Source organism: Coccinella septempunctata, chromosome 1, assembly GCF_907165205.1.
Source record: "Coccinella septempunctata chromosome 1, icCocSept1.1, whole genome shotgun sequence".
Classification (NCBI taxonomy): domain Eukaryota; kingdom Metazoa; phylum Arthropoda; class Insecta; order Coleoptera; family Coccinellidae; genus Coccinella; species Coccinella septempunctata.
In genome coordinates this window covers 45,909,000-45,927,527 of record NC_058189.1, presented here as the reverse complement: position 1 = coordinate 45,927,527, position 18,528 = coordinate 45,909,000, and the positions used below count along the sequence as shown (strand labels likewise).

The following is an 18,528-nucleotide window of genomic DNA, read 5'->3' as shown; positions in this document are numbered from 1 at the left end:
TCAGGGTAGATTTGCTATTTTCCCTTTAAGGAATAGCTGGCGCTCAAGACATTCGAGGAAACTTCATTACTATTGAAAAAAGTCTCCGGATATTCTTTTGATTAAAGAGACATCATTGTAGTATTAGATACTCTCATACAGAATTTCCATAGGAAAAGACGAATGTGGTTCGATTGTTCAACACGCAACAATAATTATTTCGCATCATAGTCATACAACAAACTTTTACTCGTTTAGGAAAAAACATTCAATTAATTCACATCGCTTTGGCATCCAACCAAACTTCGGCCTCATCTACCCAACATTTCTCTAATCGTGCAGGAAATATTCAGAAGTTCGTTCCAAACATGGAACGTAGATCCGCTTATAGAATATTTCCAATAAGGACTAAACATTCTAAGCATGAATTATTTCGATTGAGGAATTAATCCATCAACTATTTTTCATCTCCCTAAAACTTTCGAATTCTCCAAGGACTAAGAGTATTATCGGCATCTGACAGCATTTCTACAACACAAGAGCTCTCGAAGCGTGTTGCATTTACCGCTTCTCAAATATTGAAGGGTTCTTCAGAATCGATTGCGTTAAAAATGCAAATTTTCTCTCGGGATCTGGCGTACAGCACTCCTCAATCTGCTCGAAACTTCGATTATTCCATATTTCTATTTGCTGAACCTACATCCAGTATTTTTAGTATTTTTCTCGGTGTTTTCTAATATGCATTCACTTTTATGTGCATGCATGCAATGTCATTTTGTTTTTCGACACGATTGTAAACATTTTTCTTCAACAATATGCTATAGCTAAATTCTTTTGGTTCCTAAATATCACGAACTCATGATCAGTTACTAAAAACACAAAATAAATTTCAAGAAACGAATCTATAAATTAATTCAGTGACAAGTGACAATAAAAATCACACTTATTGATATAACTCCTTTCGGCAATGTCATTCTTTCTATGATTTCTACCAATTTTCACAAAATTTGAATCAAGATATATTTCATACATTTTTATAATAATGAAAGGACTAATAGAAGGAGACAGTGGTAATCATACGATGCTATATTTTTCTATGTTCATCAAAAGTTGAAACCATAGAAATATTGAGAAAAAAGGTTTTTGACCATTTTCTATTATTTATATTGATACAAACCATATGATGTTATATATTTTTGAAATCATTAAAAATTAAGCTTTCAAAAAATTGCACAGAAATCTAGTGCAATCCAGTTTAAAAAAACATAACTTTGGGTCATAGCTTCGTAATTAAAAATCCTACTGAAAAGGCGAGCACGCCACTGGATTCTACGTCAAAAAGTGCCTGTATAATGTTTTAATTTCAGAGCTCTATCATCAATATTTGCGGAGATATAAATTTATTTCGATATTGCCATTTTCCAATTTTTGCTAATAACTCGAAAACAAAAGAAAGTGGCCAAAAATGACTACTACTATTGTGGGTTTCTCAGAAAAAGAGAACGAGAATGGGGTATAAGTTTTTGTATATCTCCTCTGGTTTAAAAACTGTAGTGCTAAAATATCGAAATTTGCCCACTCTGTACAAATATGGACGGTCATCCAATAAATATTTTTTTTAAGTTATGTAGATAGATCTCTTGGTACTTGAGAAGTTTTAATTTTCAAAAGGGGTTGTTTTCATAAAATTCCCTCACTTTTATTGGTCCATATTTGGATTATTTTTATTCTTTTATTGTTGTATTGTACAGAGCGATTTCCAGAAAATCTAGACAACTTCAATGAAGGGCAGGTTGGGAGATTCCATTAAGATGTACGGACAATGAAAGAGAAAGATAAAGTAGGTTGTGACTTGTGACTCCATGATGATCGACCAACGTTGGGGCTTGCAAGGAGATATGTTGAAAAATTATTTCATAATGCTGAATGAAAATTTCATCTGAACATGTGGTAATTTTCCTTCATTTTTCAGTCAAAAAAATTGCTAATTCAAAAAACTAAGAGTCCCAGACGTGTTAAGTGGCAGTAAAAAAATTAGAGTAAATACATCACAGTGTTGACGAGCATTATACATGGTGAGTGGTGACGTAAGAGACCAAAAGACCACGGCTAAGTGGAGATAGAGAACCTCAAACTGAATGAGAATTTGTGTTTCAAATGTCCCATAAGACTAAGTATTCGTTTCGGAGAAATAGGGTGATTTATGAAAAAATGCTTAATCTATAAACTCGCATATCTTCGTTAATATGGTAAATTTTTCGCTAATATTTCACAAGCTTGTTCCTATAGGCATTCACCGTCAGCACAAAAAAAAAATAGAAAGAATTGCAGTCCCGTATTCAAAAATTTCAGTTTACTTGTCAGGTGAGAAATATCACACGATATATGAGATAAAATAAATTCAAATAAACTGATGAAAGATCTGTTTTTTGTTTAAATAGCACAAATTTTCTATTGTTTTTATGATGAAGTGAAATCAGAATATTACAATATATTTATATTCCTATCATGAAAATTCGAGTCAAAGATAATTGAAAATTGATGGTTAGGAAGGGGTTACATCTCACGGCGCCCTCAAGGTCTATTGTGCCCCCTAACAGAGCTCTTCTCACAACATATCGTCTAAGATAAGATTGACCTACTTCAATTAGTCCCAGAACACTTGTTCATTCTACTAAACTGAAAAAAGTAGAACAATAATCCGCCTGGTATGTTTCCAACAAAATTTACTCTCCATCAAAATAATGTAAACTTTATAAAGACAAATTCTCGTCTAACAGTTTCTGAGGGGGTTGGACATTGTTTAATCCAACAAATGAATTTCTTCAACGCAAAAAATAGAATATTGAAGAAATTAATGATGAAAATAGATTTCAAGATTTGAAGGAATATTTGAAGCCAGGTCTATTCTAGCGCCTCAATATTATTTTTCATGAGGGAAATAAAAAAATATCGTAATATTCTGATTTCAAGATATCATAAAAACAATAGAAAATTTGTGTCATTCAAACAAAAAACAGATATTTCATCAGTTTTTTTCGCCCTTTTCAAATTTCTATTTGAATTTATTTTTTATTATATACCGTGATATATTTCTAACCTGACAAGTAAATTGAATTTTTTTTTTATTTTTTTTCTAGTGCTGACGGTGAATGCGTATAGGAACAACCAAAATTTCACCATATTAACGAAGATATAGGAGTTTATAGATTTAGCATTTTTTCATAAATCACCCTATATCTCCGAAACGAATACCCATATGGGACATTTGAAATCCAAATTCTCATTAAGTTTGAGGTCCTCTATCTCCACTTAGCCGTTGTCCCTTACGTCACCAGTCACCCTGTATATCTAGATTTGAATATTCATTTCGTTGAAAATTTAATTTAGGAATTTCTGAAATTAGTAGTGGAATGAGAATTTGGTAATATTTCCTGACGATAAGCTTTTTGCATGTCGGAAAATAACTAGATTACTGAATTGTCGAGTTTGTTTCGGTCAAAGTATAATATATTGTGTGATAACACTAAGCAATTAGTATTTTGCGTTAACGTAGGTACCGATAATTATTTTAATGAAATATAGTAATTACCTACACAACAATTTTCAAGGTAGGTATCTCTAGATTATGATTGATATTATTAACTTCTGTAAATAATATATCGTGATACTTGAGCTCTTCAGTTTCCGTTGTTTCAGTTTTGAACTTTTTTTCGAAAAGAGTTTTGGTAGCATCAGAAGTCTTCTTGTATTTCAAGTTTTATTCCAATAAGATTTGTAAAATGTCATATATCCATAAAAACTAATTATTTGATTTCTAATTATGTTATAGGAATAAAGGGCAAGTAGCCGTGTAATGCAATGTCAGTACGACTTTTCGAAATTGTATTTCGATGAAAATGTTAATACACCGTAGTGCCCCAGATATTTCCATAATCAACACTTCCTTACATGAATAATTTTGATGAGTAGCTTTAATCAGAAATTTATTCATTTGAGCAGTTGTCAAAATTTTAGATTTTTTTTGCCAGGTAACAAACAGACTTCTTTTTCGAAATCGGTAGTCTTTTCTAGCATTTTCTCACAACGACTTATCTTGTAAGTTGAGCATTCATTTCAATATGGAATAGATACTTCATAGGTAGAACATTTGACACAAAGATTATAGAGTAGAAAGATAGGAAACGAAGCGATTAAAGTGATGTGAGCGCCATCTGTGTTTCAAATGTGTTTTTAAGGCCCTAAGACTGGTTAAAATTTTAATTCGAGGGACATATGAAATTTTGCGAGATGTCAGAGTCATATCATATGGCCATTTTGTTCAAACAGGTTTTGAATCTTTTGATTCTCGTATCCATAGACAACCTCATATCGCCTTTTGTTTTTCAAGCCCGTTCTAGTTGCTGATTACTGAAATTTTTGTCTAATTTCTTGGCGAAAACCTCAGAATATCGTTCAAACATTATTGTACGGTGAAGAACTGTGGATAAAATAAAACGAATCTTACTAAGAAAAATGGAAATGTAAGTATTAAAACTGGTAACATGTGACTCGGTCATTCATTGATTTTTATTTTCAGTGCTACGAAGTGTATAAAATTTTCAGGGCGTTAAAGCCTGCAAACACTACTGACTAAACCATGTGCAATGAATATTTTACTGCAAGTCGATTAAGAACTGTCCATCCACGTAAATTGTTGTATGCTCGAAGCATCCTTACATGAAGGGCTCATTTAGGGGAAATTAGTACTTTTATACATCCATTCAAAGATTCTCAATTGCCTTCAATATATTCAAAAAGTTTTATGGATTTCGATTTGAGAATCGGGTGACTGTCAAGTTGTTGTTTGGAAAGTCACCTTCTGTGAGTGTTTTGTTCATTCGTCAATCAATTTGTGTTTTGTGTCATAAAGAGATTATCATGAAGAAATCATAAAAAAGCATGAAGAAATTATACTGTCGGGCTTGAATACAGGTCTTGTATACCTCTGGAAGGTTTTTTTCAATTGTGGTTCTGAAAATTTTGTAAATAATATGTAAGTAACGGAAATGTATATCCTATGACGGTAAATTGAATATTGGTTCATATCAATTTTTCTCATATAAATTGTACAAATTCAACTCAGTTCATTAATTCAAAACGTTTTCACAGAAAAAACACCTTTGACGTACCTATAGCAGATAACCATGTACTCTTGAATCCTAGTCAAAGCTCTTTCCGTTGTCCATAATTTCAAATTTTTGTAAATTTTTTATAGATTGCAAATAAAAATTTATCACATCCAACACAGCGTATTTCATTGATACCAATCGATTCCAAACAATGTTCAGACATCTTGGTCACAAAACAAAACCATCCTTTCGTTTTGTCGCTCAGGATGTTTGTTTTCTGGTCTCAACAAGGTCAATATTGAAATTCAATACAAGGAATAGAATTCGAATTTCGCGCCCATCAATTATAATACAGAAAACTGTTATTGAACAGTTTTTCTGTATTGATAATACGTTTTCTGCGCCATCTCATTGTCAAATGTGTTTACACTGGCCAAAATGTAGTCAGTTTTTAGTACAAGCGATATGAGGGCGTTTCCTATCTTTCTACTCTATAATCTTTTATTTAAAGTTTCTCAATTTTTGATTGAAATATGCCAATATCACATATTCGGAGATATACGGTTTTATACTGTCTTTTGGGTTTCTCAGGTACTAAACAGTAAACACTCAATGGCCGAATCTAGGATTGGATTCGTTGAAAAAGTGTAACTTGGTGTGGTATCTGTTGTTTTGCGATATTGTGGATAGTCGTTATTTCCAGTTCATTGATAACCAAGAATTTCTTTACTGGAATATTTTGTTATGAAGGTTTCTCCGAGGAGAAGTTCAAGAATTTGCTTCCACTTCTGGGGGTATAATGAAATATATCAATTGAAATTGATGCGGTATACAGGATGTTCCTAAATTGGAGGTACAAACTGAAAGGGGAGATTCCTTGAGTAATTTCAAGAAAAAAAGTTCCATAAACGAGGGACCGCAGACGATTCGTTTTCGAGATTCAGGGTGTTGAAGTTAGATTTTTTTTAATGTTTTTCTCTCTATTTTTACTTCACAAGATATTCCACTGAAATTTTACATAAATATTATAATTGATAGTTCACAACATGTGACATGCCAGTTTCAATCGGCAAATCTACAGAGTGAGGTTTTTTCTGGAACACTGTCCTTTTTTTTATCTCCAGAACTTTTTTTTTGGTGAGCCACTGTTAATTTGAAAAAATGGTAACAAAAGTTTGTTATTTACCTAACATCATGGTCTGGTAACTTTGAACGATTCTCTCGAAATCCTCAGAAAAATCCCCATTGTTTTTAAAATCCAGTTATAGTAAGTTCATTGTTAGTTTTGGCACATCAAATTAAACTCGGTATTACTGATGAATGTGTTTTCACAACTTTCTGTTGTATTTTGATACCAATCCAAAAGTTCAAACTTTAACACCCTGTATCTAGGAAACGAAAGGTTTGCGATTTCCTCTTGGGCCATTTTTCTCATTGAAATCACGAAAAGAATCTACCCTCTTCGTTCGTACCTTCAATTCAGGAATACTCTGTAGTGTAGGTATATACTTCAGCAATTTCAACCTCCGAAAAGAGAATTAAAAAGGAAGGATTATACCTGAGGATCTTTTCAAACCGGAGATGAAAAACTAGGAAAACATTCTTCTCCCATGGAGTTTGTTTATTGTTTCAACACAAAAATTATTTTCATACACAAAAATGATTTCGCGATGAATAGATCAACTCGAAACCATCCAGAATGTTCAGAATTAATTTCGAGGTCAGAAATTGGTCCTCTGACCAATTATTTGTCGCCAGAAGATCTCACAATGAATTGCCCTCCAGAACTATTAATCATTCCTTTTCCACCAGCATCTCCATAGTAAACACCGCCACTAGCTCCAGTCACTGTTCCGTAGCCATGAGGTAAATAGTATACTCCACCACTACCTCCCGTCACAACTCCTGTGCCCTCTCGATGCTTTCCTTTGGTTGAAGAAAAATGATAATCACCACCACTACCAGCAGTAAATTCTTCTCCACCAGCATCGCCGTAGTAGGAGCCACCGCTACCAGCGACAAATTTTCCTGGGCCATTAGTTATATAGTAAACGCCACCACTACCACCATAAAGAGTCCCTTTACAATTATTTATACGATGAACACCACTACTTTCTCCTTTGCAATCACAAAATACCGTGCCTACCAATGCGGCAGACACAGTTATCATCTGAAAATAAAACAATAATAACCATAATGAGGAATTTTCCATTCAATCTTATTAAAAATATTTAATATAATATTCCTTATTCTTTTTACATTTGAATAATTATAATTTATTGTTACAATTATGTCTTGATTTGTTGAAATCATTGAATGATGTGTGATCTGTGAATTGTGTGCCCAGTTCAACAATACCTACTCCCTGTGGTCGGTTCTGAATGAAAAACAATTTATTTCAAGCACAAAAGTTAAGAGGAGTTTATACCAGGGGACACTTTCTCGCCATTCGATTTAGCCGTAAGGAGGTAAGCACTACCAGAATATCTGAATGTGGGGTGTTGCCAGAACACTTGAACGATCACTAGAAGTTGTGAATATTACAATGGTTTCCACTTTCGTCGAAAAGGAAGCAGCACTTTACGAACGTCTTTTTTCAATTTCAGTAGGTTTCGAATTGTTGGCAATAGGGAGGCTTTTCGAGAAATTCGAATAGTGAATAACATGAATGAACATCTGTTCGTCAATAAAAAAAATTTGTATTTTTGTTCCGTTTGGCGAATTAAAATATTTCTGACTTTCCGACATGATGAACTGTTCGAATTGAATTATGATGAATAATGATTTTCGCTTTTTGAACTGACCACTGGAACGGTGTAGACCCCTCTTACTTATCGACTGGGACAGGATAATTTCATAGTTTGGGACGATACATGACGAAATTTTATTTATTTGTCCAATTCATTCATCATTCCACAGCCGAAGCCAATCATGAAGTGGAAACACAAACATAATAAAATTTACAAAAATTATGGCAAACAGAACTGATGATGAACACTATTCATGGAATGAGCTAAAAAACTCAATGAGGAAAAAATTCCATACCTATCTTCAATGGAGGAGCTACAAAAGCCACTTACCGCAGCCTCCTTATCATCTAAATCAAATACAGTATTTTGCTGATGAAATAAATTTATTATTTCTCAGAAAACTCATTTTCATCAAAAGGGCTGAACCAAGTCGATTCATATTTTTAATAACCCAATTTTTGACATTCATGAGAAAAGACAACGTCATCGGCATTTTCAAATGGGGAAGTAGGTTATGGGACACCTCAATTTAAAGATCTTTTAATAATCCATACTTCGAAGTCAAGTAGGGTATGGAATCTTGAAGGTTGATATAAGCGTGTCGCATAAAAATTGAATATCGCTGACTGAAAATTCGATAGACACAAAAAGTTAACTTATCAGAACCGGATCAAGAATTAATACTGTACAGATAATTATTGAAATGCGAAAAATATAACTACATATAAATATAAAAATAATAAAAATATAAAACAAAAATTTATTTCAGATGATGATCTTTCTTCTTGATTTTCTGATTTACATAATTTTCATTAAGATGATAACTACTATGTGTTTTGCTACACCAATATAGCAGCATCTTCATATGGGTGAAAGTATATTGTATTACACTTGTAAGTTGCCTAGTGAAGATCAGGAAGGTTATTTACTACATCAGAGTAGAGTAAAGTTATTCGAGGTAGAACAGAGTTCTCAATAATTTCCGATTGAATTGGATGATCGTTTCATCAATTTCACAAATTCTTACATAATATATGAATTGAAAAATAAAAAAAACTGCAACTCACAATTAGGTGGATCATTTGGGAAGAAGCTGTTTACTAACTAAATAGTTATCAGGCTTGTCGGAATACATTTTTCCTTGTCCTTGGTCGTGTAACATGAAATATGATAGGTGATAGCATGAATTTTACGACTACTTATATTATTTTTATGAATGTGTTTCTATCGTGCCGAATTCATGTGCAAGTATGAAAACATTCCACAAATTCGAGAATAATTTAGTGGCTACGCCACCATATCAACCTTCTTTCTAAATTGTTCTGCGTTGATCTCGATTGAATCACAATTACAGATTTCAATAATCTAACCACTGTAGAGCCAGCAGAAACACAGTAATTTTGGATTTTTTTTCGGCCATAATTTAAGGCACAAGAATAAGTATTTTTTAGAACTTTTCACGCTAGAATCAAATTTTGGTATTGGCCTACAATACCGAATACTCTCTTGTGGAGAGGCGTATGTTTGCGCAAAACAAAATATGGTTCTCATGACATTTTTAATGATTTATAAAAAGAATAACGAGAAGGTTTTTTTTTGTTGGTGTATTATTTTTGTTTGTTCTACTGTGCGATAATGAGCTATTGCAACTCATCTGGTGTTATATAGTATGTGGATTAATTGTTATTATTGCATACGTTTAGATGCCTTTCATCCTGAACAATTAATGTGTTGGTTAAACGGAGGTGTTACTAAACAACTTCTCCGAGTTTAACAAAGTGTAATTAGCAGAGCGTGGAATCGCTATCGCACTTATAGCAGTGCTGAATACTCTCATGCTGGTTGAAGGGTAAGAGCTACTACCGTCGCACAAGATGGGCTTATACTTTTTAATACACGACGAAACCCCTTCTTAACAGCATTCTGAATTGACAGCCGATTTCGGCAATATACCTGTAGGATAATTTCTGGTTAAACAACTAGAAAGAGTATTCAAAAGCTTCAGTTTGGGGCCAATGAGATTCGCCAGGCACCCGCGATTGAGCAGGAAGCAGCGGCGGGCCCTTGAACATGATAATTGAAATACCCCTGATGGTGATACTGCCTGTTCAGGGATCAGTTCATACTTCATCTGTATGAGTCTGATGGGCGAATTTTCGTGTGGCGGGAGTGATTTTAACGGAATAACGAACATCTCATGATGCTAGCAACATTGTTTGTGTGTCACTTACCGTGACAGCGGTAACGTATGGTTATTCGATAAAAGTACATAATATTGTTTCCTCTGCGCCAACCATCGACGACAATTATTTTAGTATAGTCCTCGATAATGCTCGTCCACACCGGGCCACGATTCTCAACGACTGCTTAGAATCGCTTAGCAAAAACCGAATGGATTGGTCCGATGTCTCTCCAGCAAACAAAAATATTATTGAACATGTTTGGTCGTCTTGCATGACCCGCCACAAACATTTCAACAGTTCACCTTGTTTGACGAACATTTGGCATTACATTGCTCAAACTTTCATTGATGACCTCATTTGAACAATGCCGAAGAGATTAAAAATGCTACGAAGAGCTAGAAGATGCTCCAAATGATATTAAACATTGCTATATTCATTTCCCTTCTACATTGTAGTTCTAAATCAGTCCTACTTACTGTTGCTATTTCAGTATTAAATAGCTTGAACAAACGCAACAACGTCATCTAAGACAGGTAATGCACATCAGATGGTTCCACAAAGTTTCGAATGCAGAAGTCTTGCAACGCGCGAGTTGTACAACAATTGAGACTCAAGTAACAAGGGCCCGACTCAGATGGAGCGGCCACATTCTGAGGATGCAAGACACAAGACTTCCCAAAATAGCTCTGTATGGCGAATTCACAGAGGCCAGTATAAGCGGTTTAAGGAGATACTAAATCAATCCCTAAAATCAGTTAATGCCAACTAGCGTTGGACAGGTCACAGTGGAGGTCTTTGGTACACAGTAATAATGGAGACTCGAGAAGGATACAGTGGCGGCCAGATTTGGTTGGTGACTATCCATGGCCTGAGTGTGGAAGGATCTGCAGGTCACGGTTGGGTCTCTTCAGTCACAGGAGGGCACACAGTCGTTATTAGCACAAATGAATTACAAGTCTGTTCGCACCTTTGATCTTTTTTTTTGTCTTTTTGTAGATTTATTCCCGAAAACGGGATACAGCAATGATGAACGAATGCTATTTCAGTCAGATTAACCGTATAGACACCTAACTTAATACTTCAATACATAATATATAGGGTGTCCCAGCATTAATCGGAATTAATTCGGATATATGTTCAGTACCTCGAAATAAGACGAAAAGTTTCTTTGAAGTATCTAATGCTCGGAAACGGTTGAAGAGTAGGTAAAGATGACGACTTGATTATATCTTTATTAAATTTTTTCAGAGCGACACAGATAAACCAAAGAAATTTTGCAGTGGTATTTTTCAGAAAGAGAGGCACCTAGAATAAATTTTCTCTGACTCCTTGTATCTTCAGAGGGGTCAAATCGACCTTTTTTATTTTCCACCATTTCTTTTCATTCAGGGTCATCAACAAATATGTATAGAAATTACATTCTAGAAACAAATACTTATCAGCTGTGTCCGTAAAAGAATGAATTAGATCCTCTGGTCTGTTTTTGAAACAAAAAATGGGTTCTGGTTCAAGATTTTTTCTGGTATAATTTGTGCCCAAATTGGGTATACACAACGAACTAAATGGTTATTACTATGCGGGTGGTCAAACTATCGTTCGACATTACCGAAGGTCGATCCTAAGCTACGAGATAGTTCAAGGCGACTGAATTGAATAATTTTGAGGTTTTCGAATTGAGCTGATACCTAATTATTGTGAATATTTTGCTGAAAAAAAAGAATCCAGATAATGAGCACAAAGTGATATGTATTATCTCTAAAAAAAATAGCTAGTGATACCATACATAATAATTCATTGCCCGCAAAATCCCAAAAAGAATGCAAAGGTATACATATACCAAAATATTCAAGATTGATGTAGCAGTAAGAATATGGTCATTGTTTACAGGGAATATTCTTTTGGCATATTTTAGTGAACTTTGCACTAAATGAATAGCATCGACTCATAAACTTTCTACTCCACCTGAGTTGATTCGTTATTAGGTTCTTTCTCGATGCTTTTTCGATATCGAAACGTTCAAGAATTTATTTATCGAAGTGTTCTGTTATGAATGTTGTATCAAAGGAGAAGTCTAAAAATTTAGGTACTCCCACTTCTTGAGGTATAATGAGATGATGAAAATGTTTGCGAACGGGGGATGGAAAAACTTAAAAACATTATCCTTTTCATACAGTTTGTTTATTTGTTTCAATACAATGCACAAGACCAGCCACAATATCCACAATGAATATCGAGGTCGCAAATTTTATCCCGCATACCAACATCTTCGCTAACCAATTATTGGTTGCAAGGACATTTAACAATGAATGCCCCTCCAGAACTTCCAACCATTCCTTTTCCACCAGCATCTCCATAGTAAGCCCCACCACTTGCTCCAGTTACTGTTCCATAACCGGGAGGTAAATAGTACACACCTGCACTACCTCCTGTCACAACTCCTGTGCCCTGTTGATGTTTACCTTTGGTTGAACAAAAATGATAATCACCACCACTACCAGCAGTAAATTCATCTCCCCCAGCATCGCCGCAGTAGGAACCACCGCTACCAGCGATAAATTTTCCTGGGCCATTGGTGAAATAGTAAGTACCTCCACTACCACCATAAAAGGTTCCGGTGCAATTATTTATATGATGAACACCACCACTATCTCCGTAGCAGTCACAAATTACAGTCCCTACCAATGCTGCAGACAGAGTTATCAACTGAAAATAAAACAAAAATAACTATAAAGAGTAATCTTTCATTTAATCAAATTGAAAAGAAAAACATCTGATTGTGAAAGAGTCGTTTGTGGTTAAAAAGGGGTTACCTGAAAAGTTTTTTGGGTTTTTGAACATGAGATGTTATGGTTCGAGTTTCCCCAATATAATTTAGTTAGTCTGTTCAATGAGTGAGAGATGTCTGTTGACTTATCAGTCAGAATTATTTAAGTTTCGTAGATGCTTAGTATTTGAAAATCTATATGATGACATGGCAAAAAAAAATGGCCAGTCAAAGTTTTTTTAGAAAAGTCACTTTTTGAATATAATGTTTTATGATATAATATATAATAATAATAATATGAGAAATACTCGATATTCGAAATACATATGTATGAAGTATATGTTGCGATTCAATTCGAGGAAATAGCAAGTTTATGTATAACATAAAATTAAACGGATCGTAACACTTCGCCTGTTTGCTGCCATATTGGAAAAATCGCGACTGAAAGTAGATTTTCCATTATATTATTATGCCTACTCATCTTGAGATTATTTTTGGTCCTTCTGATCGGAAAAAAACATGAAAATGTTAGATCCGTACTCTCGCTAGACACGAAATAGTTCCTTCCCTACAAAAAAAATTCTTCATAATTTTCTCCTAACTGCCTCACCCTAATAGAGGGAAATTTTTTTTCGAGAATAACAAAAATTCGAATATCTCGGAAACTGTTGATCAATATAGATATGACTCAAACGACACCTCCTCCAAGGTTCACGTATAATTTGGCATCACGATGTGTAATGGTTATTTATACAACAAGTAAGTTCAGGTAATAAATATTTATTCATGGGAAGAAAGTTTAACACACGATCCCGAAGAGCGAGTAGGTTTATTTCTGGAATGACTCAACATTGATAACTCACGTGTTGTATACAAAATTTTATTTCATTTTGATTAGAATACAAATGATAACAATTTCCAGAAAATTACCTGCAAGGTATCGCATCGATCGATTGTTGCTAAGGCATTATTCAATCCATAGCAACAAAAGCAAGATGACGTTTATCCGCTTATGCTTATGTTATTTTATTTCACTTGTAAAATTGGAAAACGACAATTCCGTGGAATTGTCTCTCCAATAATGCGAGCTAGTCATGAACAAGCGTAGGAAATCCCAGAGAAGCTGAAAGCATCTGAGCACAGCGGTTTCGGGATTATTGTCCCCCATCGGTACAGTGTAGTGATAGATATGTTGACCGGAGGATGGTGCCTAAAGCGAAACCGGTGGGCCGCTTTGTGAAATATTTTCAAAATCTCATCATGATGCGCCACCTGTCCCGCAAAGACTGAACCAGACCTCACTCACTCTGTAGACTTGTACACATCCATTTATGTCTCTAACAGCAGATTTCTTAAAACTTTGATTGTCCGATCAACGATTTGACAGTCACTTGATCTGTAAAACGAAATCACCGAAACCTTTCCATTTCTGGATATATTGAAGAAGTAGCAATTGAGAATAATTGAATGGACTTATGAACATCATAATTTGATGCAAGAATGATATTCTGAATGAATGGTTCACTCCCTAGATCACATTCGGTCAGGAAATAAATTTCCTGACAATATTCTTATCGTCGATAAATTAACTTTGCTTCTGAGGATTCAGCGAGTTTTATGATTCACTGTTCTTCTTTCTTAATCCCCATCAACATTTTACTTTATAACGGTATTCTATACGACATTATTGGAAAAAATCCTACTAGATTAGATTTTGTCAGCGTGCTTACTATTTTAGGGATTCCTTTTCCTTTATCAATATAAGAAAATAATTCAAGATAATACCAGTCATTGATGTGGTGGTGCTATACATTCTGATATCATATGATCTGAAAGTTTCGGGGCTGCTTGAATGATTGGTTCGAAAGTGTGTCAAAAAAATACTATATTAGCATCGCAAAAAGCGAACTATAATGAATGAAGATTGTACATACAAAATGGAAGTTCATGCATTTTGTATTGATGAATATATGTAGGTAATAACATACCATAATTGTTGTCATCAAATATGATATAATTGATGACAATATTCATCATTACACAGCTGAAACCGATTAAGAAATGAAAAATAACATCATGAAAAGAACAAAACTAACAAAATATATGACAGCCTGAACAGGATTAATAAAATGAAGACATGAGCTAACTGAAAGAACGCAATGAAAATGAAAATCTTATACTTAATTTCCAGAGAATCTACGAAAGCCACTTACCAGCCCTCCTTTTATCAGAAGGTTCACATTTAAATACACTTTGGTGCAAATATATGGAATAAATTCATATTTCCAAAAAAGAGATTTACGTGTCTCACTACTAAAATTTTGACAATCCTGTGGAAAGTTAACTTGAAGGATTTTTTTTAATGGTGAAGTATGTCAATTTGAAGATCTCTCGATAATAATACATACTTTAAGTTCAAATACGTTATGCAATCTAGAAGATTTATATTTAGTGTTTAAACGAGTCGCTTAGATTGTAACAGCACATGAGTGAGAATTTCCAAACATACAAATATTTTGGTATTTCCCGAAATGAAGTCGAAAATTTCAACTGTCACACGCACAATCAGGAATTCTAGCTTGATAGTTTCATCAAATTCAAAAGATAAACCGGTGGCCTACAAACCACGTAACTCACATTTGTCAGTTTTCATAGGAGACACAAAAAACTGATTATTTCTTTTATAATTGATGAAGAATTTCTGTGAAAATTCGATTTTCCACATACATTAAAATATACTTTAATATTTGTATGATGCATTTATTGAATAATATCACGGAGAGACCATAGATTAACAAAACTAAATAAATATCAGAAATTCGATTTAGTTGGAGTTACGAGGTTTGTTAATTAGGCCATCGTAATACAAAATTTCGCCTAATTATAAGAGGAATTCAAAGAGAGGTATTCTAGAAGGATAAACAGAAAAGAATTTTTATTTGATATAGGCGCTACTTGATGGAGATCCATATTCAAACTCGAACTGAATTACCTGATCGAGCATCAATGCTGTACAGATAATTAATGAATTCTGCAGAATAACTGTATGTACGCCCCTGATTTTTCTGCCGGTAATTTATCCCAGATGAAAATCTTTCTTGTTCCGAATTATCACTAGATGCATTTGGCATAGCAAGAAGCATTTTCAGATAGGTTGGAGTAAATTAGATCGCACGTTTAATGGTTGAATAACATATCATAGTGAAAATCAGGTAAGTCAGTCATAGTTCAAAAAAAAAAAAATTATTCGAGGTAGAAAAAAGTTTTCACCATTTTCCGATTGAAATAGATTAACGTTTCATCGAATCATATAACACATCTTGGAAAATAACAAAAAAAAACTTCAACTCACACGTAGGTTCATCATTGTGGAAAATGCTCTGTGTACTAACTAGCTATTGGGCTTGTCGGAATAGATTTTTCCTTGTCCGTGGTCGCGTAACAAGAAATATTATAAGTGATAACATGAATTTATTATCATATGAATGTGTTTATATAGTGCTGATTTTTTTATATTCGGCATGTAAAACATGACGTCTTTCCAACTTGTTCTGATATCTCGATTGAATCACTATCGCATATTACAGTAATCTGTTATGATAGACCTGGTAATAATACACTGCACAAAAATTGATGTGGTTATAAGGAAAAAAACATACTTTTTACAATCGAATCAAATTTTCAATATTGCTCTACACGATATCCCAAATTGCTTGATTTTGGCTGTTTCTGGTAGGTACTTTTTGACTAGATAGGTAAAATCGTTGAAAAGAGTCCTGGGCTCGATTTCCGTGAAAAGTTCATGAGTGCAAACTGATTCACGATAAATTTTGTCCTGAAGATATAAATTTTGATATTTTGTCGATTTCTAAAATGTGCCATAATTTCTTTATTTTCAACAATATCTGAAAACGATAAAAAATTTCCATAGGCACTTTTTTTCACTGGGAATTTCTATTTAGAATTCGTAATGGTAGACGCTTTGAAAGTTCAAGCACGCTGATCTCTTTTTATCAGTTCAATAAATAGTAGATTGAGGTATTGTAATATATACTCCATTCAATTTTATTTTAGCACTCGGTTGGCCATGGAAATTTGACACATTCCACTCTGTATAACTGTATAGTACGAAAATGTGGGGTTATGACGCTGGTCAAAACATTTTTGTGTTTTACATAAGCGCTATATGTTGTCCGTTCTACGTAAAAGTCCCAGTAGTTACGTATTTTATAACAATTTCGAATCACTTCGGAAAATATGTCGAAAATATGTGACGAACATAATTGACATTTATTATTATTATTATTATTAAGAATAAATAAGAAAGGAGGCAATTATGCCTATAAACATTCAAACAATGAATAAACAAAAGAGCCCATGTGTGATACAGTACAGTAAACCAAGACAAATTGAAAAAAAAAATTCTTTATACAAACTGATTGAAGGCATACCAAATGTAGTTATTTGCATGGAAACTACAAGAGATCAGTTTTTGAATAATGTAATTATTTTTACTATGGAAAAAGATTGAATTATTGACACATAATATGCAGTAGCTTCAGGAGAGTTAATGTTGGTTATGTTCTTTGGCCAAAGGTTGAATACGTTACATCAGTTGTAGCTTTCGAAAAAATCAATCCGAAAATGAAATGCATCTGATGCAGTGGTAGGAAATGGGTAAATTTCGAGGGAATAAACGGATAATTACAAGGATGTTAAATTTTTCAACAAAAAAACACCTTTCTTCAATGGAAGTCGAAATAATTAAAGAAGTTTCAAAGCAAGAGGAACTTCACCTTTAAACAAAAATTTCACATGAATGAACTATTAACAGGACAGTTGGCTCGTATTTATGGCTGTTTCTTTATAATACTGTGATAGAATAATAACAATTATATATTTATTGATCCCTTAAGACATTTACTATGTATAGAACAAGTCTAACGAAAAATAGAAAAATTAATTTTCTGGAACTCATTCAACGATGACATTCATGGAAAATCCTGTATAGTAATTTTTCGCATTCGTTCACCATAAAATAAAATTCTTAAATGCCACCACTTTTTTGGGTCTCCCAATAGAAGGAAATTCTTCGTCATCCTCTTCATTCACAATCTTTCTGATTGTGGAATAATTCCAAATAGTCGTTCAGATTCAGATGAAACCTTATATAAATTCACTTACATTGAATATTTTTGCTACCATCTGATATATTGTAGATATTAGAATAAAAGGGTTACCTACCATATGAATTCCAAATAGCACTTCCTGAAACCCTGTCTTTTCTTTTCTTCAATCACTTTCGGAATTTCTGAATATTAATTGATATTAGTTGTGACATCGGCGTTATGACATTAACATTAATGACATTTCATGAGTGCTAACCTTACTCCGTTCTAGTTACAAAAACTTGAGAAAATTATTTCATGGCCAACTGAGTGCTAAATTAAAAGTGAATGGAGTATAGTTTGGAGATCGAAATATGAATGTAAAAAAAAAACTTGTGTAATTATCTGATGTAGAGGCAGGATCCACCTAGAGGTTACGATCATAATCTGCTCTATATAGGTTTGGTGCTGAATCCTTAATTGATGGAGTGAATATAAATGCCTTATTGTTCCTTCATTAACTGGTTAATTGCCAATAGGTGCAATATTTATCATTCTACTCCTCGCGCCATAGTGGGGGCTCATTATTCTAGTGGCTCTCATTAGTGATGTGTATTTTGTATTAGTTTCTTT

At 33.8% G+C, this 18,528-nt stretch overlaps 3 protein-coding genes across 3 annotated transcripts in view; 1 reads left to right on the top strand and 2 right to left on the bottom strand.

Annotated features, from left to right (window-relative positions):
• The window catches only part of LOC123322399, an 83,063-nt gene that overhangs the window by 18,463 nt on the left and 46,072 nt on the right, over positions 1-18,528 (top strand). The gene's annotated exons all lie outside the window — the stretch shown is intronic.
• On the bottom strand, positions 6,687-9,034 carry LOC123322407 (keratin, type I cytoskeletal 9-like). The gene is made up of 2 exons (XM_044910355.1): positions 8,908-9,034; positions 6,687-7,260 (listed from the first exon to the last, which is right to left on the bottom strand). The coding sequence occupies exons 1-2, from the start codon at positions 8,920-8,922 to the stop codon at positions 6,835-6,837; spliced, it is 441 nt and encodes a 146-aa protein (XP_044766290.1). The 5' UTR covers positions 8,923-9,034; the 3' UTR covers positions 6,687-6,834.
• On the bottom strand, positions 12,183-16,275 carry LOC123322413 (keratin, type I cytoskeletal 9-like). Its single transcript, XM_044910360.1, has 2 exons — positions 16,140-16,275; positions 12,183-12,726 (listed from the first exon to the last, which is right to left on the bottom strand). The coding sequence occupies exons 1-2, from the start codon at positions 16,152-16,154 to the stop codon at positions 12,301-12,303; spliced, it is 441 nt and encodes a 146-aa protein (XP_044766295.1). The 5' UTR covers positions 16,155-16,275; the 3' UTR covers positions 12,183-12,300.